The sequence below is a fragment of the Cupressus sempervirens genome, chromosome 10 (genome assembly GCF_028749045.1).
Source record: "Cupressus sempervirens isolate cs-2001-9-10 chromosome 10, ASM2874904v1, whole genome shotgun sequence".
Lineage (NCBI taxonomy): Eukaryota > Viridiplantae > Streptophyta > Pinopsida > Cupressales > Cupressaceae > Cupressus > Cupressus sempervirens.
Genome location: NC_143127.1, coordinates 716,478,965 through 716,498,732, shown reverse-complemented (window position 1 = coordinate 716,498,732; position 19,768 = coordinate 716,478,965). Strand labels below are relative to the sequence as shown.

Genomic DNA, 19,768 nt, shown 5'->3' with positions numbered 1-19,768 from the left:
GTTATTAGTGGCACAATGAGGATGAGATCTCATCACTTCAGGTGCGGAAAGATGGAAGAGGCCCAAAGAGACTTGGGAGCACAAAATTTTCATATTTTGCAGCCCTGAAATAGTTGAAATGGTATGACATTTTCTTTCAAAATGTGCAACATACGACAACATCCAATCTCTCCATGATATCATTAGACAACATGCATAGCTTATTTGAAGGGAATAAGATAAAACAGGTTGATTGTTGATTTTTTAGTTGAGATCGTACCAAAATATTAGAAATGGAAAAGAATTCGGAAACTTAGTGTCATAGACTTAATTAAAAACATTCATTCATTGCAATTTTGGCAAATCAGTAATGGCGTTTAGAAACGACCTGCCTGGCAAGACGAGAAAACTCGTCAAAGGTTTCGCCTATACCAAACCCACCTGGCTTAAAGCAATGGAAGAGTATTTTCTGCAATCTTCTCCTACGCTATTTCTCTTTCTAATTTTTTCCTACATTCTCGTTCAACATAAATGACACTAAGCATAAGCATACGTTCAACCTGAGTCGACTGAATTGGATTCGCTAAAAATATTGGCATTGGCGTTTTTATCTCAAATTTAAGCAAAAAAAATCTCTTCCTCCTTCGAAAATGCAATTTCGCATTCGAATTAGCTGTAAAACTATTGTATTCGATGTAAATACGGACTGAATCTGATCAAACGTGGGTTTACTGTGAATTTAGTGCTTGCACTTTGCATTTCTATATAATCGGAAGTCCACCTAATTTAATTCATTACAATACCGGTTGTGAGCTCAAAACTTAATTATTCAGGTCTCTCTTATCAATATCGTTTTACTTTTGATATGTTTTTAATCCATACATTCTACCTTAGGAGTGGAATTTTGTTGTAAATTTATGGTAATTAGTTCAAATGTAGGCTTAGTCCTTTCGGAATTACGGGGGTGTCCCCTAACATTTAGTGTTTCATAATAAATGAGCAGAGCTCACCTTACCCAGCACACATGTTTTGATCTGAGCATAAAACATACTATTTAGTGTTTATTTTTGGCTTGGATTTACCTATCTATAGATATCAAAATATCCTACCAAGAGAATGCAATTTTTTTGTAAAATTATTGACATTAAGTGTGATATTGTTCTCGAATTTATCAGAAATCAATTAAGTTTTAATCAGAAACATATCAGGTTTCCTATACTTTTAGTGTTTGCCATATTCTACGATCATAGTCTACACTGAATTCCTCATGGTAGGGTTTGATTTATGTTTAAAACATAATGTCAAGGGTTTACTTGCTGTAAATGGTTTCCTAAATTGTGGCATTGTTCAGATATCCCATGTCAGTCAGAGAATTTTAGTATTCATTTACATGTATAAAGGTAGTTGCTTATACATAAATATTCAAAGTATAGGAGGAAGCTTGTTGTCTATAGGTTTTCAGTGCCGAGGTTGAATATTTGACTCAATATTCCTGTGTCTAACAAAGAAAATAAGTTTGACATTATATTTGTTCCCCAAGTATGCTTTGTGTCATTTCAAGATTCTGATTGCCAGGAATTTTATTATTTTGTGTTTACAATGCAGGGCACCTCCTGTAGTTTTCTCTCGTCCTGCAGGGAAAGCACCAAGAGTTGTACTTCCTGAAGATAAATATATCAGAAAATTTTATAGCAAGCATCCAGGTTCCTTGACAGAAGAAGCATTCTGGTATTCTCTGACCTCATCTCCGTGTTCTCAAGTTTAATATGGTTAAAATATTTTTGAGTAGTGCTATTCTAGTATAGAAGGCTATGACAAAATGCTAAATAAGATGTATAACGTCTCTATTATACTCCTTTTCACAGCGCTTTTAGAAAGAATTAAATAAAACGAATATCTATAAATGATCACAGTAGTCAATGGGACCAAAAAACAGAGCATGTTTCAATAGCAACAGTGAAGAATAGAATACCAATAACCCAATTTTTTTTTAAAACCAAACCAGCAAAAATAGATAAATGGGCGAGTCATAGTCAAGTCATTAAAGACAGCTTTATGGTAAAACTAACCCTATTTTAAAGGAAACCTTCTAAAGTGGTCTAAGTAGATTAAAGCTTTAGTTAACATTATTATCTAAGAACAGAGGAGAAACATGCCATTTCACCTGTTCCCGACCTAGTTTCTTGACTTCCTTGAATTAAAGTGAAAATCTAGAGTTCTAGTAGTATTTAATTTGCTTGATCATTGTGCCAATTTGTTTACTTTAACAATGGATATGCTTTGCAGGTATCTGAGAATTTCTTTATTTATATACTTTTTTAGAGCTTTCAAAGCCTTTATTTTTTATATCTGAAATAAATACAAGGCCTATAGATGCAAAGACTGTTACAAAATTTCATCATTCATAATTGAGTGGTTAGAAATGGAGACGTAGTCTTGTCATATAGATTAATAACTAAGAGCAAAAAAAGAAACATTTTAAAAAACTAATAGGAAATATTCTAAGCTATCTAACTGAGAAAATGAAATTACCTAATAAACTAAATACTCCTAAATGACCATTAAATGTAACATTAATTACTTTATTTAATATTACCGTCCCTTAATGGTCATTTTACTACCTACCTTGACAGAAGACAAAACTGTCCACATATAGATGGGTGACTCCTCAGAATGCTTCGCTACATGAGCCTGCTGCTAAGAATCTTTTCTAGTTGGACTTTTGGTCAGTCAACTGCTTTCTGCAGATACTTGACCAAGCTTCTCGCAATAGTAATTGGTAATATTCTTCTTGGATCCCTCCTCAGATGTATGTTGTCCTTTTTGCCAAGTGGACACGAATTTGCCTTTATCTGTGGTGGTAAATGCCTGTCCTCTCTGACAATGTCATTGGTGCTAGCAATCTGCTGTCTCCACCTAGCTTGCAGCAATAGCTTATTGTAGAACTCATCAAACTTTAAGTTAACATTAGTGGAGGTAACATTGAGCATCTCAATAAAGTGTTCATAAGACTATGGTAGACTTTTGAGCGTAATCTCCATCATGTCCTCCTCTTCCATCTTGCAATCAATGTTCTCCAGTTGATTGTGTATATCGTCAATATTATAAGATGTTCCTATTGAAGTTTGGTAGCTGTAGGAGGTATCTGTGTGTGTGAAAAATGTGGACACACTTCTATAAACCATTCCACTTGGCAATACCCATGAAAGAGAGCATCTTAAGAGGTGGCTTATAGCTTCCTATCTATGATGTGCAAGAGATATGAGATGATGACTCTCAAATGAATCTAGCTTAAGAAAACCCTTGCAAGGTACACCATAAAATGGAAGATTCAAATGGAGATGCAAGCTAAATGAGATGCAAAATAGTTTGTAATGAGATATGTAATGCAAGGAAAGAAAAGTCTAATCTACTAGCAAGAAAGTAAAAATCTAAGCTAAAAAAACAAGAGCTATGCTATGATGAGATGCGAGATGCTCCAACAATGCAACAATAACAAGAGAGTGATAAGTGCTCCAAGTACTCTAAAAGCTATATAAAAACCTGCAACATGACAATGGCATAAGTCAGCGAGATATGAGAGAGTGAGGAGATAGCCCCCTTTTAAAGAAATTGGACGGTTGTGATTAAGAGGCAAAAGAGGTCTAATCAAGGGTGGAGAATAAGTTTTAGTTGATCCATGTACATGCATCTCTTAAGAGGCAAAATCAATGGATGTGTTTAAGAGGCAAAATAATATGTGGTTGAGATTAATTTCACTGTAATTAAGATAAAGAAGAGGATGTGAATTAAATTAAATTAAATCCAAATAGATCCACCTTGGAAAAGAAGTGATTAAGGATAAGACAAAATTGAAGGCACTTTAATTAAGGTGGTCTCATGAGACAATATATAAATTAAAATAAATTTAATCCAAGTAGGAGAATTATCTCTTCTTTTTATTTTTTATTTTTAGAAAAGTGATTTTAATGTGCTCATAGAATAAAGGGGATTTTTTATTTAATTAAAAGGGAGCAAGTTCTTTTAATTAAATAAAGACTTAGGATAAGGTGGCCAAACCATAGGTTATAATCAAATAAATAATAAAATGATGATTTGATAAAAAATAAGAAATAGATAAATTAAGCGACATAGCTAGAAAGGGGGCTTATAGTCACGAAGAGAGGGCGCCATTGCCAGTCGAATATGGTATACAAGAAGTGTTATGAAGATTAATGCCGAATTTGCTCAATAAAGATAGGAATAGAATAAAAGAGAAGGATGATATACGCACAACACGGGAAGCATTAATTTTAACACAACAAGTGGAGCGCAAACAAAAGTTGCAGCAGCTTACCAATGGACATCGAGGGGGTGAAGGAGCACTGACGGAGGGAGTGCAGTCACCTAGCAAACCGAGGAGTGCCAAGGACTTGCTTGAGGAAACGCAACAGAGATTGACACTAGTGGAAGAGACAAGGGAGGAGTTCTTAAACTTATATATGCCAAGGGTAGAGAATTCAAACGGAAGAGAAGGAACCTGTACGACTTGAAGTGCTGGAGGAGCACGAGCGTGGGGTGAAATCTTCATTCCCGATACACCTGATGAACGGATACAAGTAGAGAATCGAATAACTTTGCTTGAAGAAGATCTCTTCACACCGAACAATGCGGTTGTCCACAGTATGGTTGTCCGAAGTAGTGCGGTTGTGCAAAACAACGCGACTACCTAGAATAACGTGGGTACTCAAAACAATGTGGGTACATAGAACAATGCAGGTACGCAACAAGTACCACAGATTCAAAAGAAATTAACAATGGCAGGACCCAAGGAAAAATTACCAAAGTTTAATGGTGATGTGACGATCGATCTAGTTAGACATTGTAAAACATGCGAAACATTTTGGATGGTGAAAAATTACCAAAGTTTAATGGCGATGCGACAACCGATCTAGTTAGACACTGTAAAACATGCAAAACATGTTGGACCGTGTAACAGACTAGGATGACTAGGTCCGACAATTTCCGGCGACCCTACAGGGTGTAGCGATTGATTCGTTTGCGGATGCCGATTCGCAAAAGTTGACTACATGGCCAAACGTCAAAAAATAATTCATAACAGAATTCCAACTACTGAGGGATGATAACAAAATAGTAGCGGAAATATATAGTACGAAATAGGGAAAGAACGAAACAATCTGTGTATATGCAAGAAGGCTAAAGGAGCTGGTGGGGAAAATAGAAAGCTAACCAGCTGACGTGTTAAAGAAAAGGTGGTTTGTTGAAGGGCTACGACCAACATTAAAGAAAAAGATGAAAATTGTACCTCCAATGTCATAAGTAGATGCATATAATCAAGCGATGGATTTGGAGAGTGAGTAGAAAACAAGCAAAAAGAAGAAAAACAAATTGCCGGACTCAGACAATTCATCTTCTGAAAGCAACAACAACGAGGAAGAGTCAAGTAAGAAGGTTCGAGTATTGTAGAAGGACATGTTATGGATGATGAAGGAGTTCAACAATCTGAACAAGAATCCTGATTTAGCGAAAGGAGGGGAACTGTAGTTTATAGATTGTAAGGAGGGCCACACAAAGGGCTCCTTCCCGAAGAAACAATTTGACAATATTTGCCAAATTGCGGGACATACCACCAAGGAATGCCCGTTCAATATGAAGACAAAGGGACACCAAGAAGTATTGCTAACACAGGAAAGTCCACCTCAGGAGTAGGAACGAATACGAACAATGACGCAACCTCAAGAGGGTACCGTAACAATAACTGGCATAGATGGGGTGGTAACAATAATAATAACAATAATGGGGGCCGAATTTGAATACAGTACGACTCGAGTGGACGGTCGATGATACAATGTCATGCGTGCAACCCCTGGGGACACATCGCTAGAGACTACCACGAAGGAAACACCGCAACTGATTTGCAGATGGTGTGGTCTGGGAGACCATGAGGATTCGAAACGCCTTAAGCAAGGGGTGAACTTATTAAGTATAGAAACATGTGAGGAGGAGACATTAGCCATCATTCACGAGCAAGCAAAGAAGGCAATGCATCTAGATGCAGAAGAGGAAAAGAAAAGGTTGCAACAAGCGCGAGTGGAATTAGAAAAACAAATGGAAGCCGAAAATCACAAACTAAAGACACTGCCGACAACTCCAAGAGGAACCTGGCAGAACAAAATATTATGCGACAGGTAATGCAAATGGAAGTTCCTGTGAAACTGAATGACCTTTTTCTTACAATGCCATAGCTACAAATTGCAAAATTGAACATGACACCACTCCCAAAAGCGATGGAAGAGACAAAAAAAGATGGTAGCAGAACGACTCCAACAGACCCAATGCTACTGGCACTCATTATGGGAAGACATCCTATAGTAGTAGAGATGGGTATCTTGGGAACCATCCTCACGGACACAATCGTAGATGGCGGATCAAAAGTGAATGTACTACCAAAAGATACATGAAAGAAGTTGGGGCAACCTATGTTGTGGCTAGCTACATTTCAACTACTCACTGTCGATCAGCATGGGATCAAGCCTTTAGGGACCCTGATGGCGCAACTTGTAACCATCGAGACACAACCATTCTTATTGGATTTCATGGTCATACCATTAAAAAGAAAAGGGCATGATGCCATCCTCAGATGGGGCTGGCTGGTACAGGTGAAGGTGAAACATGATTGGAAACAAAACACTCTGTCCATGGAAGGTGGAGGTTGGAGATTTGTAATCGACCTACACACATAGATGGTAGGAGAGGAGGCAGCATCATTGGATTCCGAAGGCGAAGGCAGAGAAGACGACGAGGGGAAGAAAACAATGGAACTTGACGAAGAGAGAATATTGAGATTGGAAGAAGGGTCTAACAACAACGATCTGGACTTGGTGAACGACCTACTTTATTGGCAGATGGAGGACTACGAGCTCTTTCGGAGTTGTAACATGTTAGGGGTCGAGAATGGAAAAAGAAGAGAATGAATTTTTGAAGGAGTATAGAGAAGTGAAGGAAGGAGAAGCATAGATAGATGAAACACCTGTGCATACGTTTAGTGAAGACAAACCTATTAAATATGAAGAACCTACAGACAATGAATTTAGGGGATGAAGCTAACCCGAAGAATATATTTGTGGGAGGTGACTGGAATCCAGTCCTGAAAGCTACAACATTTAAAATATTTATGGAATATAAAGATGTGTTTGCATGGACATATAAGGACTTGAAAGGGGTACCGCTAGAATTATGCGTCCGTCGGATACCACTGATGGGAGTAGTACTCGTACAGAAGTGGCCGTATCGGATGAACAAAAATTATGCTGCACAGGTAATTGACAAGATTAATCGAATGCTTGAAGCAGGCATTATTTTCATGGTGCAGATGAGTGAGTGGGTAACTCCGATTGTGATATCTCTGAAGAAGGACACCACTCAGATAACGATATGTGTGGACTTTCGGTGCTTGAATGCAATAGCGATCAAAGATCCGTTCTCTATACCATTCATCGATAGTATTTTGGAGGAAGTTGTGGGGCACAAATCTATTCATTTATGGATGGATTCTCTGGATACGACCAGATATCCATTGCAGAAGAAGATAGGCTTAAAAACAACCTTCATAGTTAAAGATGGAGTATATGCCTACAATGGATGCCGTTCGGACTGTGTAATGCTCTGGCAACATTCAGAGAATTATCTTGGACATATTTGATAAGATGTTAGTCAAGAATTTCAAGGCATTTTTGGATGATTGGTCAATTTTTAGTGCGAAGGACAAGCATATGACCACACTCAGAGAATGCATGGAAAGATGTAGGCGAGATTGACATTGAATCCGAAGAAGTGCAGATTCATGGTACTGTAGGAGAAGCTATTAGGGCACATAGTATGCAAAGCAAGATTAAAGACAGACCATGACAAAGTTTGGGTAATCTTGGAAATGCCAGTGTCAACGAATGTAACAGAGGTAAAATCGTTCCTCAGACATATTAGATATTACCGAAGGTTTATTAAGGGCTTTTATAAAATATCCTACCTGCTTGATAAACTAACCTGCAAGGGAGAACCCTACAAATGGGAAGCGGAACAGAATGAAGCTTTCGAAGGACTGAAAACAAGATTAACTGCAGCACCTATCTTGGCTTATTCAAACTGGGATAAGGAGTTCCATGTCCATGTCGACGCATCAAACTACGCAACTGGAGCAACATTGGCATAGACGGGTGACCATGGATTGGATCATCCAGTGTACTTTGCGAGTAGGCTACTATCTAAAGGGGAGAAGAATTATAGTACAATAGAACGAGAGGCACTTGGAATAGTATACGCCATACGCAAATTTAGACATTATCTACTGGCGACTCCATTCGTATTTTATGTGGATCATTAGGCATTGTAATATCTCATGAACAAACCAATCATCTAGGGATGGATGATGGCTATTACTGTTATAGGAGTTCACATTCAAAATCGTGGTATGGCCTAGAAAAAGCTATGTAAGTGTGGGCCATTTATTAAGGATCAAATTAGAAGAACCACCGGAGGGAGTCAACAATGATTTTCCTGACACACAGCTATTCCAGATTGCCATAGTACCATCCTGGTATGCAAGTATCGGGGAATATCTTTTGACAGAAAAATTTCCAAGGGAAATGTCGCTGAATGAGAGGATGAAATTGGTACTGAGGAGTCGAGTGTTTCAGTTGATTAACGAGTTGATGTATAAGATGGGACTTGACTAGATTCTATGACGGTGCATTTTAGAAGAGGAAATACCAAAGGTGTTGAAGGAACCACATGAACTAGTAGGAGGACACATGGGGCCAGATACAATTGCGCGAAAGATACTTTTGGCAGGGTTATGATGGCCAACCGTGCACAATGACGCCACCAAGAGGGATTTCGATACATGTCAGAGAGCTAGGAAACCATTGAAGAGGGATTTCATGCCTTTGAACCCTTCACATGCACAGGAATTATTTGAACGATGGGGGTTGGACTTTGTTGAACCCCTCAAGGTAAGTAAAACTAGGAGATGTAGGTACATTGTGGTAGTGATAGAGTACGTTACCAAGTGGGTAGAAGCGTGGGCCTTACTAGACAACTTTGCAGTAAGCACAACGAAATTCATTTACGAGCAAATCATCACAAGGTACGGAATCTCGCTACAGTTGACAAGCAACCATGAGGGACATTTTGTCAATCACGTCATTCGGCTACTGGCCACAGAGTTCAAGATATACCATTCCTTATCGAGCTCGTACTATCCAATAGCAAACGGACAAGCAAAGGCTACAAATAAAATCTTAGTCAAAGTAATTTATAAATCTTGCGCACTCGAAGGAAAGGAATGGGAAGAAAAGCTACCATCGGCGTTATGGGCGTACTGTACTTCATACAAGGTAACCACAGGACACTCCATTTCAGTTGATGTATGGACAGGAAGCCGTGGTACCGATGGAATTCATGGTACTAAGTTTAAGGATTGCGATCAAAAACAAACTAGGAGATATGGATAGTCTGAGGGAAAGATTGTATAATTTAAATAAACTTGACGAGCGACGACTGCGGGCACAATGGGCCACTGAGGTTACACAGTACAGGTGTAAGGCATGGCATGACAAGCACTTGAAGTTGAACAAGTTTCAATGAGGCCAACTAGTATTAAAGTACAATGGGCACAACAAAATCAAACTAGGAAAACTTAAGGTGAAATGGGTTGGGCCATATAAAATTCGCGAAGTTGGCGATAATGGAGCAATACAACTATGAACGATCGACGAGAAGAAAGTGCTCGATGCAGTGAATGGGTCGAAGTAGAAAGTCTATCATGAAAGAAATAACGTGCCTCTGCGGATGAGCAATTCAGAGACAGTATAATATATATAAATATAATAAATAATAGTAATATATATAGATAAGTATAAGAAAATAAAAAAAATAGACGGAAGAATAGTAATATACGTAAATATTATTATAGTTGAGTAATAGGAAGATTAGGTGGATATAAAGTACGGCTTGGCATTCATATACTCACACTACCGTATGGCCAGAAGCAACTAGAGGGGCCACCATACGACCTTCTTGAGCATCAAGTGACAAATAAGCATCGTACGACTTGTGAAGCATAAGGGGGCTGTCAGAGGAAAGCAACCACGTACGGTCAAGTAATCACCATACAGTTAAGGATGAAATGTAATCACCGTACAACCAAGAATAAAATGTTACACAGGAGCTAATGTTATACCCTACGGCTAGAACGATAAAGGGTTTCCAGTAACCATTCACACCATACAAGAGATAATATTGTACGGTAGGAAGAGGAGTTTCTTATGTAGGCAAGGTAAAGGAGATGGGACACCATACAGACGTCTAGTTGTTTCAAAGACATTGTACGGCCATAGAACAAGGAAGTTTTAGGAAGGGAGCACATTCCGCACCGTACGGAGATAGGGAAAGTGACCATTGTACAACAAAGGGAAGGAGGTCAACACCACCGTATGGCCACAAAGGAGCACAAGAGAAAGCCGCACGACCGTCACGAACAAACCAGAAGTTGTCATCGTACATTGTATGACCCAACACAAAGAAAGTTGTAGGCAAGGAGAAAATGTCATACGATTGGAAACAACATAGTAGAAACAACTTGATGGTATGGTCAAGAGGAAGCTATATTATCTGTACACTTATTGGTAGAAGAGAAGAAGTGCAGCTGTATAGTCTCAAGAGGAGAGAAGCATTGCATCTGTATAGCCACAACAATTAAAGAAGCGAATGTGAATTGGTTAATAGCTACCATACCATCATTGCCTTGAGGTAAATTGCAACTGTCCTAACTCTTTTTTGTCTTCTATACACAAAAAGACAAGGGATGTGACAGTTATGCAGTTAGCCAGAAAGAGGGCTTGGAAAAAGCAGTTGGAGGAAGATACAACAACGACTGCAACCATGAATAGAAACGTTAAAACCTTGCCGTCAGGAGTGCGTGTTGCACGAGGCACAAGCACAGGAGCAAGTAAAAAGAAAGGCAAGCAAACAACACAGCTAGTTGCAACCGATCATCTTACAGTACATAATGTCTCGTTTGAGGGTTTGAATGAAGCAAAATGCAAGAAATGGTGGCAGGAGACACCTGATAACCATATGGTGAAAAACAACATTTGAAAGGCACAGGTTGAATGGGCAATATAGATGTCTCTATTTTACGTTTGAGACTACAAAGGTTTCCTGTGCACAATGATAGAGATGTACGATAGGTTCTCTCGAACCAGTTCGTTCGTCTATCTTGGACGCGACCTTGTAATATCATTCAGAGCACCAAATTTCACACGGGTATTCATAATACCTGGTCATGCACAGGGTGGAAGGAAAATTGACAACAAACCAAAAAAATTGAGTCGAGAGGTGAAGACACAACTGGGTATGCGGGGTTTTGACACAAACGGAGAAAGAAGCCCTCATGGAGACTTCAAAGGGTAGAGGATTGAAGAAGTCCAATGTTGAGAAAGGGCACTGGCATTGTCTTATGGACTTAGTAAAAAATTGTCTCACAGGATCCAACCGTGTTTCAGATATTTCATTCCCACAGGTTGCGATGATGAACGGGATCCTACAGGGAAGATTGTATGATTGGGTTGCACTGTTGGCAGAAAGGATGTACGAATTTATGACACTGCAACATAAGACATTCTACATGTCGCACTATGCAATTGGGCTATTATTGGAGACAACGACGCAAATGATTCTCCACGATAGGCTGGAGGTCAAGCTTGGAACACTCGCGCTAGGTGAACCCCCTATCATGCAGTGGAGACACTTCGACACACTTGGCAGCTAGACCACGGTTTGAAAGAAGTGACCGAGACTGAATGGAGGAGATACTGATAGTGGTCGGTAGGAGACTTCTTCCACTGAGAGTGAGACTGACGGGGAGGACGAAGAAGACGAAGAGGTGGAAGTGATTATAGTGACACCATTACTATTTTTGTTGCCTACACTCTTGGTGACAACACACTTGGTTCTAGTGGGTACACATGGCATGCATATTCCAGGGTTTGGCCAATTCAGACAGCCAGTGATGATGACTTCGACTATCGTTGTGGTTCTGCCAACTACAGAGACACTACCCATTCCAGAGCCTATAGTCGTAGGAGGATAGAGTCACATCTGTCACTGACGATGATAGCCGTTCTGAAGGTAACAATGGAGCTACCAGAAGGGGTTGTCCGAGAGACTTTGCCAGCTGCACCAGAGGTAGGGGTTGAGCTACTTGTACTTGATGATGAGATAGACACTTAGGAAGGAGTGATGGAGATAGAAACGGGTGAGGGTTTGAGGACACTTGGTGTTCACTTGGATGTAGTGGGTTCGGATGTGGTGGTTACGATAGATGCAATGTTGTTAGCAACACTAGTAGAGGAGCTGAACAGAGAAAGTAAATCAGAGGTTGAGCATGTACTTGAGTATGAGGTTTAACTGCACATCAACACCATGAGCGATAGACATTCTCACACTTGCGCACGAAGTAGCCCCAGAAGGAGATCCTGTAGGCACGCGGGTGGAGGAGAGTCACTGGATGTAGATCGAGGGGATACCACGCTTCTCCTTGGAGAGCACTGCTGAGCGGATGTTAGAGGCAATGAAGACGACTATGGGCACCGAACAGCCTACAGTGGGCCCAGATGCATCGATGGGAGAGGGTGTGGAGGCATTTATTGTTGATATGGCGACTCGGGTTCGCCGAGCGATGGCCTCTACACAGACACAGGCCTTAAATTCAATGGTAAAGGAGTTGGAGCACGTCATATCCCTTATGAGAGTAGGGTGCCTGCCTGCCTTTTTAGTCTGCTTTGAGGAGCTCAGGTGGCCTAGATTCGAGACTTCAAAGATGCATGAGGATTGGGCCACTACAAGAGAGCCAATTGGGGAGAGCCGCATAGAGGCTTTGACTTAGGAGATAGTCCGGATATACAAGGATGCTTATTATGCCCTTCGGAGGAGCTAGGCAGACCAGGTAGCGATAGAGAGGGTCAGGGAGGAGTCAACTACCAGGTTAGTAGTGATGAAGGTAGAACTATTGCAAAGATGGTATCTCGGGAGTCGGAGGGAGCAGCTTGGGATTTCGAGAGGACAACATTTTTGGCTCAGCAGAGTCAGCTACAACAGGTTGCAGCGGAGAAGGAGACAAAACTTGGAGAGATTGCTGAGATGATGCAAACAACTTTGGAGATTCAGATGGAGGCTGAATCAGATTTGAAGGTACGGACTAGGCAAGTGCGTGAGCTACAAGCAGAGCTGAACGAGCTTAGAGCATGGATGTCTACCACACTAGGGACGCATCCCTCTTCCTAGTTGTCTAAATCTTGATGTAATTGGTGTTTATGTTTTGAGTTTTTGATTTTGTTGTCCGAAGACGACTTTACTTTTTGGGGGGGATGATGTCAACAAAATCCATATTGTAGCCGACGGGTAGAATTGTATCCAAAAGGGCGTGTGACCGTTGAGTCACCCCTTCGAGAAAGTATATGTACATCGTCTGAATGGATCATCATTATCATTGTAATTGTTGTAATTGGAATCACATACTGCTTATATGAACAAAGTATCCTATTCTGTATTACATTCTAATACCTTAATGCGATAAGAATCCGTTTACCCAGTATGGTAAACAATTACACTGTGTACTTGTTATGAGCGCATCACTATTATGTTTGAGATTTTTTCTATTTGAAGTTGATGTTTATTCTCTGCTGCTGTGAACTCAAATGCTTTCTTATGTTTGAGTACATTGAGACTGCGAAGAGTCTTCAATGCTGGACCAGTTATCTGTTTGAAGAGTCTTGTCTCTTGGATTTCAAATGCTGAAGACCAAGAAGTCTTCAATGCAAGCATGTGAAAGGTTTACATGTTTTGTAACTGCTGTCAGTAACCTAGCGCCTTCCTTCCATTCTTATCGGCAATCAGAATTGAAGAGATTTGTTATTGTGTAGTCTTTGGAATTCAAAGGGTCAAAATATGCATAACTGCCGATCATCATAGTGACACTTGGGTTTGTGACTGTTGTGACAGTCAAATGATATCAGCATCACCATCTTTGAAACAAAGTAGAGATTTCTGCTAGCTGTAGTGTTTGTTGGTTAATGTCATTGTGGTCATTATTGATAGGGTTTCATTTATTGTTGGATTTCTGTAGGAGTTTGTTGGTTGTCATTAGGTGTTTATGGGCCTAGACTTTTGTGTTTCTCTTGCAGGTGTTTTTGGCATCCAATGTTTGCAGCTGTTTTATTGTAAAGGATAACTATTGTTAATAATAATCAGTCAACAATTATGGAGAGTGAACACTATGATTTGTTCCTCAAGTGAGTGTAGTCTCAGAAGTCAGAGAGTTTTGTAGACAGACATACGTTATTATTAAAGTGACATTTCTTGGTGTGGCTTGGTTTTTCCCTCAAAAAGGAGGGTTTTCCGGAGGCATCTTCGATTTTCTTGTGTTTTTAAGATATTTGATATTTATTTTATGTTATTCTGGTTCAGAATTTAATATGGTATCAGTGAGAGTTCAAGTAAGATCCAGAACCAAAATTATTCAAGCAGTGAAGCATTCCTTTCTTCTCTTCTAGATTGATTCTTTCAAGTTTCAAAAATGGTGAATGGCCTCAAGGTTGAAGATAGGCTGGATGGTGCATCAAATTTCACATTATGGAAATTCAGAGTCCTTATTGCACTAGAAGAAAATGAGCTTCTAAACTATGTGAAGAGTGATGTGCCTGAGCCAACCTGTGAAGTTTCATGAATGTGGATGGGCAATTTTTTATTCTCTAGTATAATAAGGCTGTAAGCAATCTGCTTTGAGCGAGGTTGGAGTCTAATATTTTCAGTCTCTGAGATATATTGCTTGACTATGTAATAGCAACCTATACATACATACATACATGTTGTTGTAAGATCTATTGCTATTGCTTGTGGGATCAGAGCTCATTTGATATTTCTTTATGGAACAGAGTAATAATCTTTGTTTGCAATATGTCATACAAAGTTCAAAAGTTTGACCGTCATGAATTAAGCATAAACTAAAAGCTTTAATGGTGATTATTAATGGCACTTCTCCTCTATTTATCAAGAACTTGAAAGTTAGCTGCATAAAACACTTGCATAGTCTTGAATCTCTCACATCTGTGCATTCTCACGGGTCAATCACTCCTCCAAGTTCAAATTGCATACCTCTGTGGTTACCTTTCCTACCAGAGGTAAACTCAAATCCACAGGTCAGTATTCGTGATCTGCTTAAGAAGTATCAGGCGTTTGATCTTTCTGATTCTGTGGTCCGTTATCCATCACAGCAGCATGAAAAAGAATTAGGGCTTTTGTAGCATTTGGAACAATGCCATACTTCGCATGATATCCAAGAAAGTTCCAAGACAGCTATTGTAGAAGCTTTTGCATTGACATTTCTGGAAGGTTCTGGAATTGAAGAAGGCATGAAGATCTAAGCGGACAGTGTGAAGAAGAAGAGGAGAAAGAAAATGAATAAGTACAAATACAAGAAGCGGCAGGAGCACTTCCACAGGTAAAGCAGAAAGAAATGAGGATTCTTAGACAGAGGTACTTTACACTACCGTGAAGAGCATACACTGCCATGTGGAACACCTTTGAATCATATATGGAGCTGTTTCTTCATTTTATTGAGTCTGATGTATAGTTCACTAGGAAATATTTTGTGTGAATATTTTTATGCAGCCAACGTTTATGCTATGAAAAGTTGGTGAAGATATATGCTGCTAGTAGTTGATGTATATCCCTATTGAAGAGATTGCTTGTATATGTTGAAACAAAGGTATTATTACTTGGTGTCTTTACAAACAATAAGGATTGTGCACATAGAAGTTAATGGTTTCTTTTGAATTTTGGCAGAATTTCAGGTTCATGTATAGCTGCTGAGAAAAGTAAGTTGGAAATTCTGTCTATATCAGATAGAGACAAGACTTGAAGATAAGACAAGTCAAACCCGAAGTTTAATAAAGACAAATTGATGCTATATAAGCTGTAGAGACAGGAATGTTAGAGAAAATTGCCAGTAAATAATGATTTATCTTTGCTCATGTGTCAGTTTATTCCCCATGCCAAACCATTTGAAAGTAGTTAAAATGGAAATGAGGAAATTTGTGGGTCTTGAATGGTTACTGTATGATTGAAGCCAATGATCATCTGATTTGTAAAGATAAATAATTATTTATTGGCAATTTTCCAGAAAACACAAAAAATGGTAGAAATGTGCAGAAAAACAAACACATTTGGACAGAAATGGGTTGCAGAACCAAACCAGAAGTCGGCAGTTTTAGATCTCTCAGAACGGATGCCCTAGTTAGATTATAGAGAGAGTGGGAAGCAAATATGCATGCCTATAATCTCGAAAATAAAAGACAGATAATTTCAACCTAGAAATTATAATTATTTTCGAAAAAATTTAGAGTATTGGCTTTGATACCATAGTACGAAGTAATTGGAAAATATTTGTTTGTTATTAACAATGATCAAGAGATCAATTTATACAAGAGATTGAACGATGTTTCCTTAAGAAACAATCGTAAAGAACATAAACATTATATTTTAGAAACATAAAACTAAATATTAGAAACATTCTAATATTTACAGAAGATTACAATAGATAACCATTAGATACTAAACAAGGATAATAAAAACTATCTATTATCATAATACTTAAAACCCCTTCAGCGACTTGGTCAAAAGAAAATTTTCTCTAAAAATTTCTTCCAAAAATATTCAGGTACTTAATAAAAAAACTTCTGGAATTTTAATTCAAGCTCTAAAAATTCTCTAAAAAACTATGTTCTCTGATACAATTATGTAATGTCCCCACTAGCGAGGACAATAATACTTGCAAAACTAATGTTAGAATTTATACAATAATAAAATATATTTCACTATTCTACTCAGTATCCTAACCCAACCTTAAAGACGTCTCCACATTGGGATCAACAACCCTCTTGAGGATCCTTAGATCCCCAGTTACTTCTCCATCTTTTATGAAGTGCTCCCTTTAAGGTCCTTCCTAGAAGAGGCATTCTCTATCTAGGGCCTTTGACACATGCATATGTTAACATCTATAGAATATTCCAATCGTATAACCATATTAAGATCACTCTGTTCCCAAAGGGACTCCCTTGATCTTAAGCTATTAAACATATTAAGATCACTCTCTTCCCTAAAAAGGGACTCTTTTGATCTTAAAACATTAACCATTAAGTCATGTTTGTTATGCATTTCGAATTACATCTTTACATATACATATGTATATGCATAAATTATCCACAAGTATGATTCACTAATATAAATAAATCTATAAACATAATTAAATAAATATAATCCATAAACATACCTTTCTTACCTTTGTCTTTGCTTGGTCCATGTGGCTCTATCGTTAGTCAGCCCTTCAATGAATTATTCCTTCTAGATTATTTCAACTCTATATGTACTTTCTAAAATTCTTTATTTTCTAATTATAAGGAAAAGATAAAATATACTTTTTTGTTTCTTCTTTTCCAAGAGTCACAATCTTTCATAATACAAATCCTTTGAAAATTCACAACACTTTATGGTTATAATCCTTTCGAAAAGTCACAACACTTCATAACTAAATCCTTTGGAAAAGTCCCAATACTTTATAATTACAATATTTTTGAAAAGTCGCAACTATTCATAGTTATGACCCTTTCGAAGGTTCACATTGATACCTTTTCAGAGTGTCACTTCTTTATTTTTTTCATATTACTTTCCTCTTCCATTTTTCCTTTTTGAACACCTATCTTCTCCTCCTCTTTTTCTCCCTCTCTAAAATAAACTTGCCTCCCTTTTATATATTCATTTTAAGGAGTCATGTCTATTTGTTAAATATCTCTTGACTTTTCATTAGATTTAGTTAATTTATATTATTGTATGTTATATTATTTATTTACTTATTTGTATATATTATTAAATCCTATTTAGAAAGTTGACATACTTTCTACAATATTCTCTTGTATGTAATTTAATTTCTTTATTTATTTAGTTTGATTTTATTATTTTTTAATTATTTAAAATATCATACTAAATATTATTTCATTGATAACATAGATTAACTAATAATAATTTTCTATTTTTTATATTTTAGTATTAGTTTTAATATAACTTTATTATCATTCTTTATTTACTAACATTGTATTATCTAATTAGTACTAAAAGTGTCCTTAACAATGTGTATTGTAAAAAAAAATGGCGATCAAAATGAAAATTGCAAAAAAAAGCAGGTTTTTCGATTAAAACACAAAAGATTGGATATGCGAACATCTCATCCTTCAAAAAGCCAGTGAATGGTCTTTTGGGAAGGTCAAACCCTAACAAAGCAATCCATTTTCATCGCAAACAATCAAGACCTCCTCTGTCGGTGAGCAACAAATTTGCTGTATTGGCGAAGGAAAAGTAAGTGGAAAGAATACAGAATAATTTTGAAGCTACAATCAAAGCACATGAAGCAAGACAAAAGGAATTAGCCAGAGTAGTAAAAATTGCGGCAACACCCAACAAGGAAGGAGAGGATTGGCAGCATGTCATAAATAAGAAGAAAATCAGAAATTTGAAACAGAATACCCTAGCAAAGCCTTGTGAAATATCAGAAGCAACAGATTTAACCGATAAACAAAAGATATTCTTTAGCAAAACTCAATATGCAAAAAATCGAGATTATATCGACAGTGACCTACAAATATTAGGACAATCTGAAGCAGTTAGGGCTAATAAGATTATAAAGCCTAACATAATCTTAGAAGTAAACTGATTACCACTAGGTCATAACTAACGGTTTACAGAGCACAAAAAAGATGTTAAGGCTTCTCCAAAAAAGGTGCAAAACCAACAAATATACATTCCAAAAAAATGGCAATTTGGCTCCCTTCTCTACCCTAAACCCCCCTTTATCTCAGAAGATAACAATATTTCGATTATACCTAGTGCCACAAAATCCTCTTCAGCACTTCATCCAAAATTTATTCCATCATCAAAATCCATTTTTCAATTTGGCAATTTACCCAAACAAAAACTTGATATGGCAATTACAAATTAGGGCAATCAAAAACAGAAGGAAGAAATCGTAGCACCCACGATTATCTTCAGCAATAAGGTAAGCGAGAAGCTTTGGTTTGACTGTGAAAAAAAGGGGATTTATGCTTTTTGGACTGGACCAAAATTTGATTGATGGGATCTGTCTAAAAGACTCAAAACCCTCCTTAACGAACAGGTAAGTATGACCTTTCTCTCTGATGATTTAAATTACTTAGAAAACAAGGAAGATATGTATAAAAAATCTTTATTAGAAAATCCTCTTTGTTTTTTTGGAGGACATAGCTTAAATGTCTTAAATGGTTTCCAAATTGTAATGAAGAATCAGTAAATTCCCTAAATTTACCAATTTGAATTACATTAGATGATATCCTTACGGAGCTCATTGATATAAAATTATTTATTCAAATTGGTGAAGCTCTAGGAGGACTGTTGGGATATGAACCTCACAATGATAAAACTAATACAGTAAAGTTTCTGGTTTGTCTCAAACCAAATCTATATTATCAAAGGGTAATCAAAGTTATTTCTAACAGATCTATATACAGGGTTAATTAATCAATCTACAAGGGAATAATTAACAACATAATGCTCATTAAAGACAGATAGATAGCAGCAATTAACACCTCTGACTTCGAAGAAGTTAATGTGGATAATGAAATGGAGAAACAATACCCAGAAATGAGAC

The 19,768-nt window shown here is 37.7% G+C and overlaps 1 protein-coding gene across 2 annotated transcripts in view; it reads left to right on the top strand.

The window, feature by feature from the left end:
* The first annotated feature begins 235 nt into the window (after positions 1–235).
* Positions 236–19,768, top strand: part of LOC149535837 (uncharacterized) — a 93,827-nt gene continuing 74,294 nt past the window's right edge. The window contains exons 1-2 of one of the 2 annotated variants that reach the window (XM_089805788.1): positions 236–441; positions 1,585–1,707. In XM_089805788.1, the coding sequence (XP_089661914.1) occupies positions 350–441; positions 1,585–1,707 (215 nt within the window). In that variant the 5' untranslated portion in view covers positions 236–349. The remainder of the gene's footprint in view (positions 442–1,584; positions 1,708–19,768) is intronic. The other variant, XM_089805789.1, reaches the window with a different exon arrangement.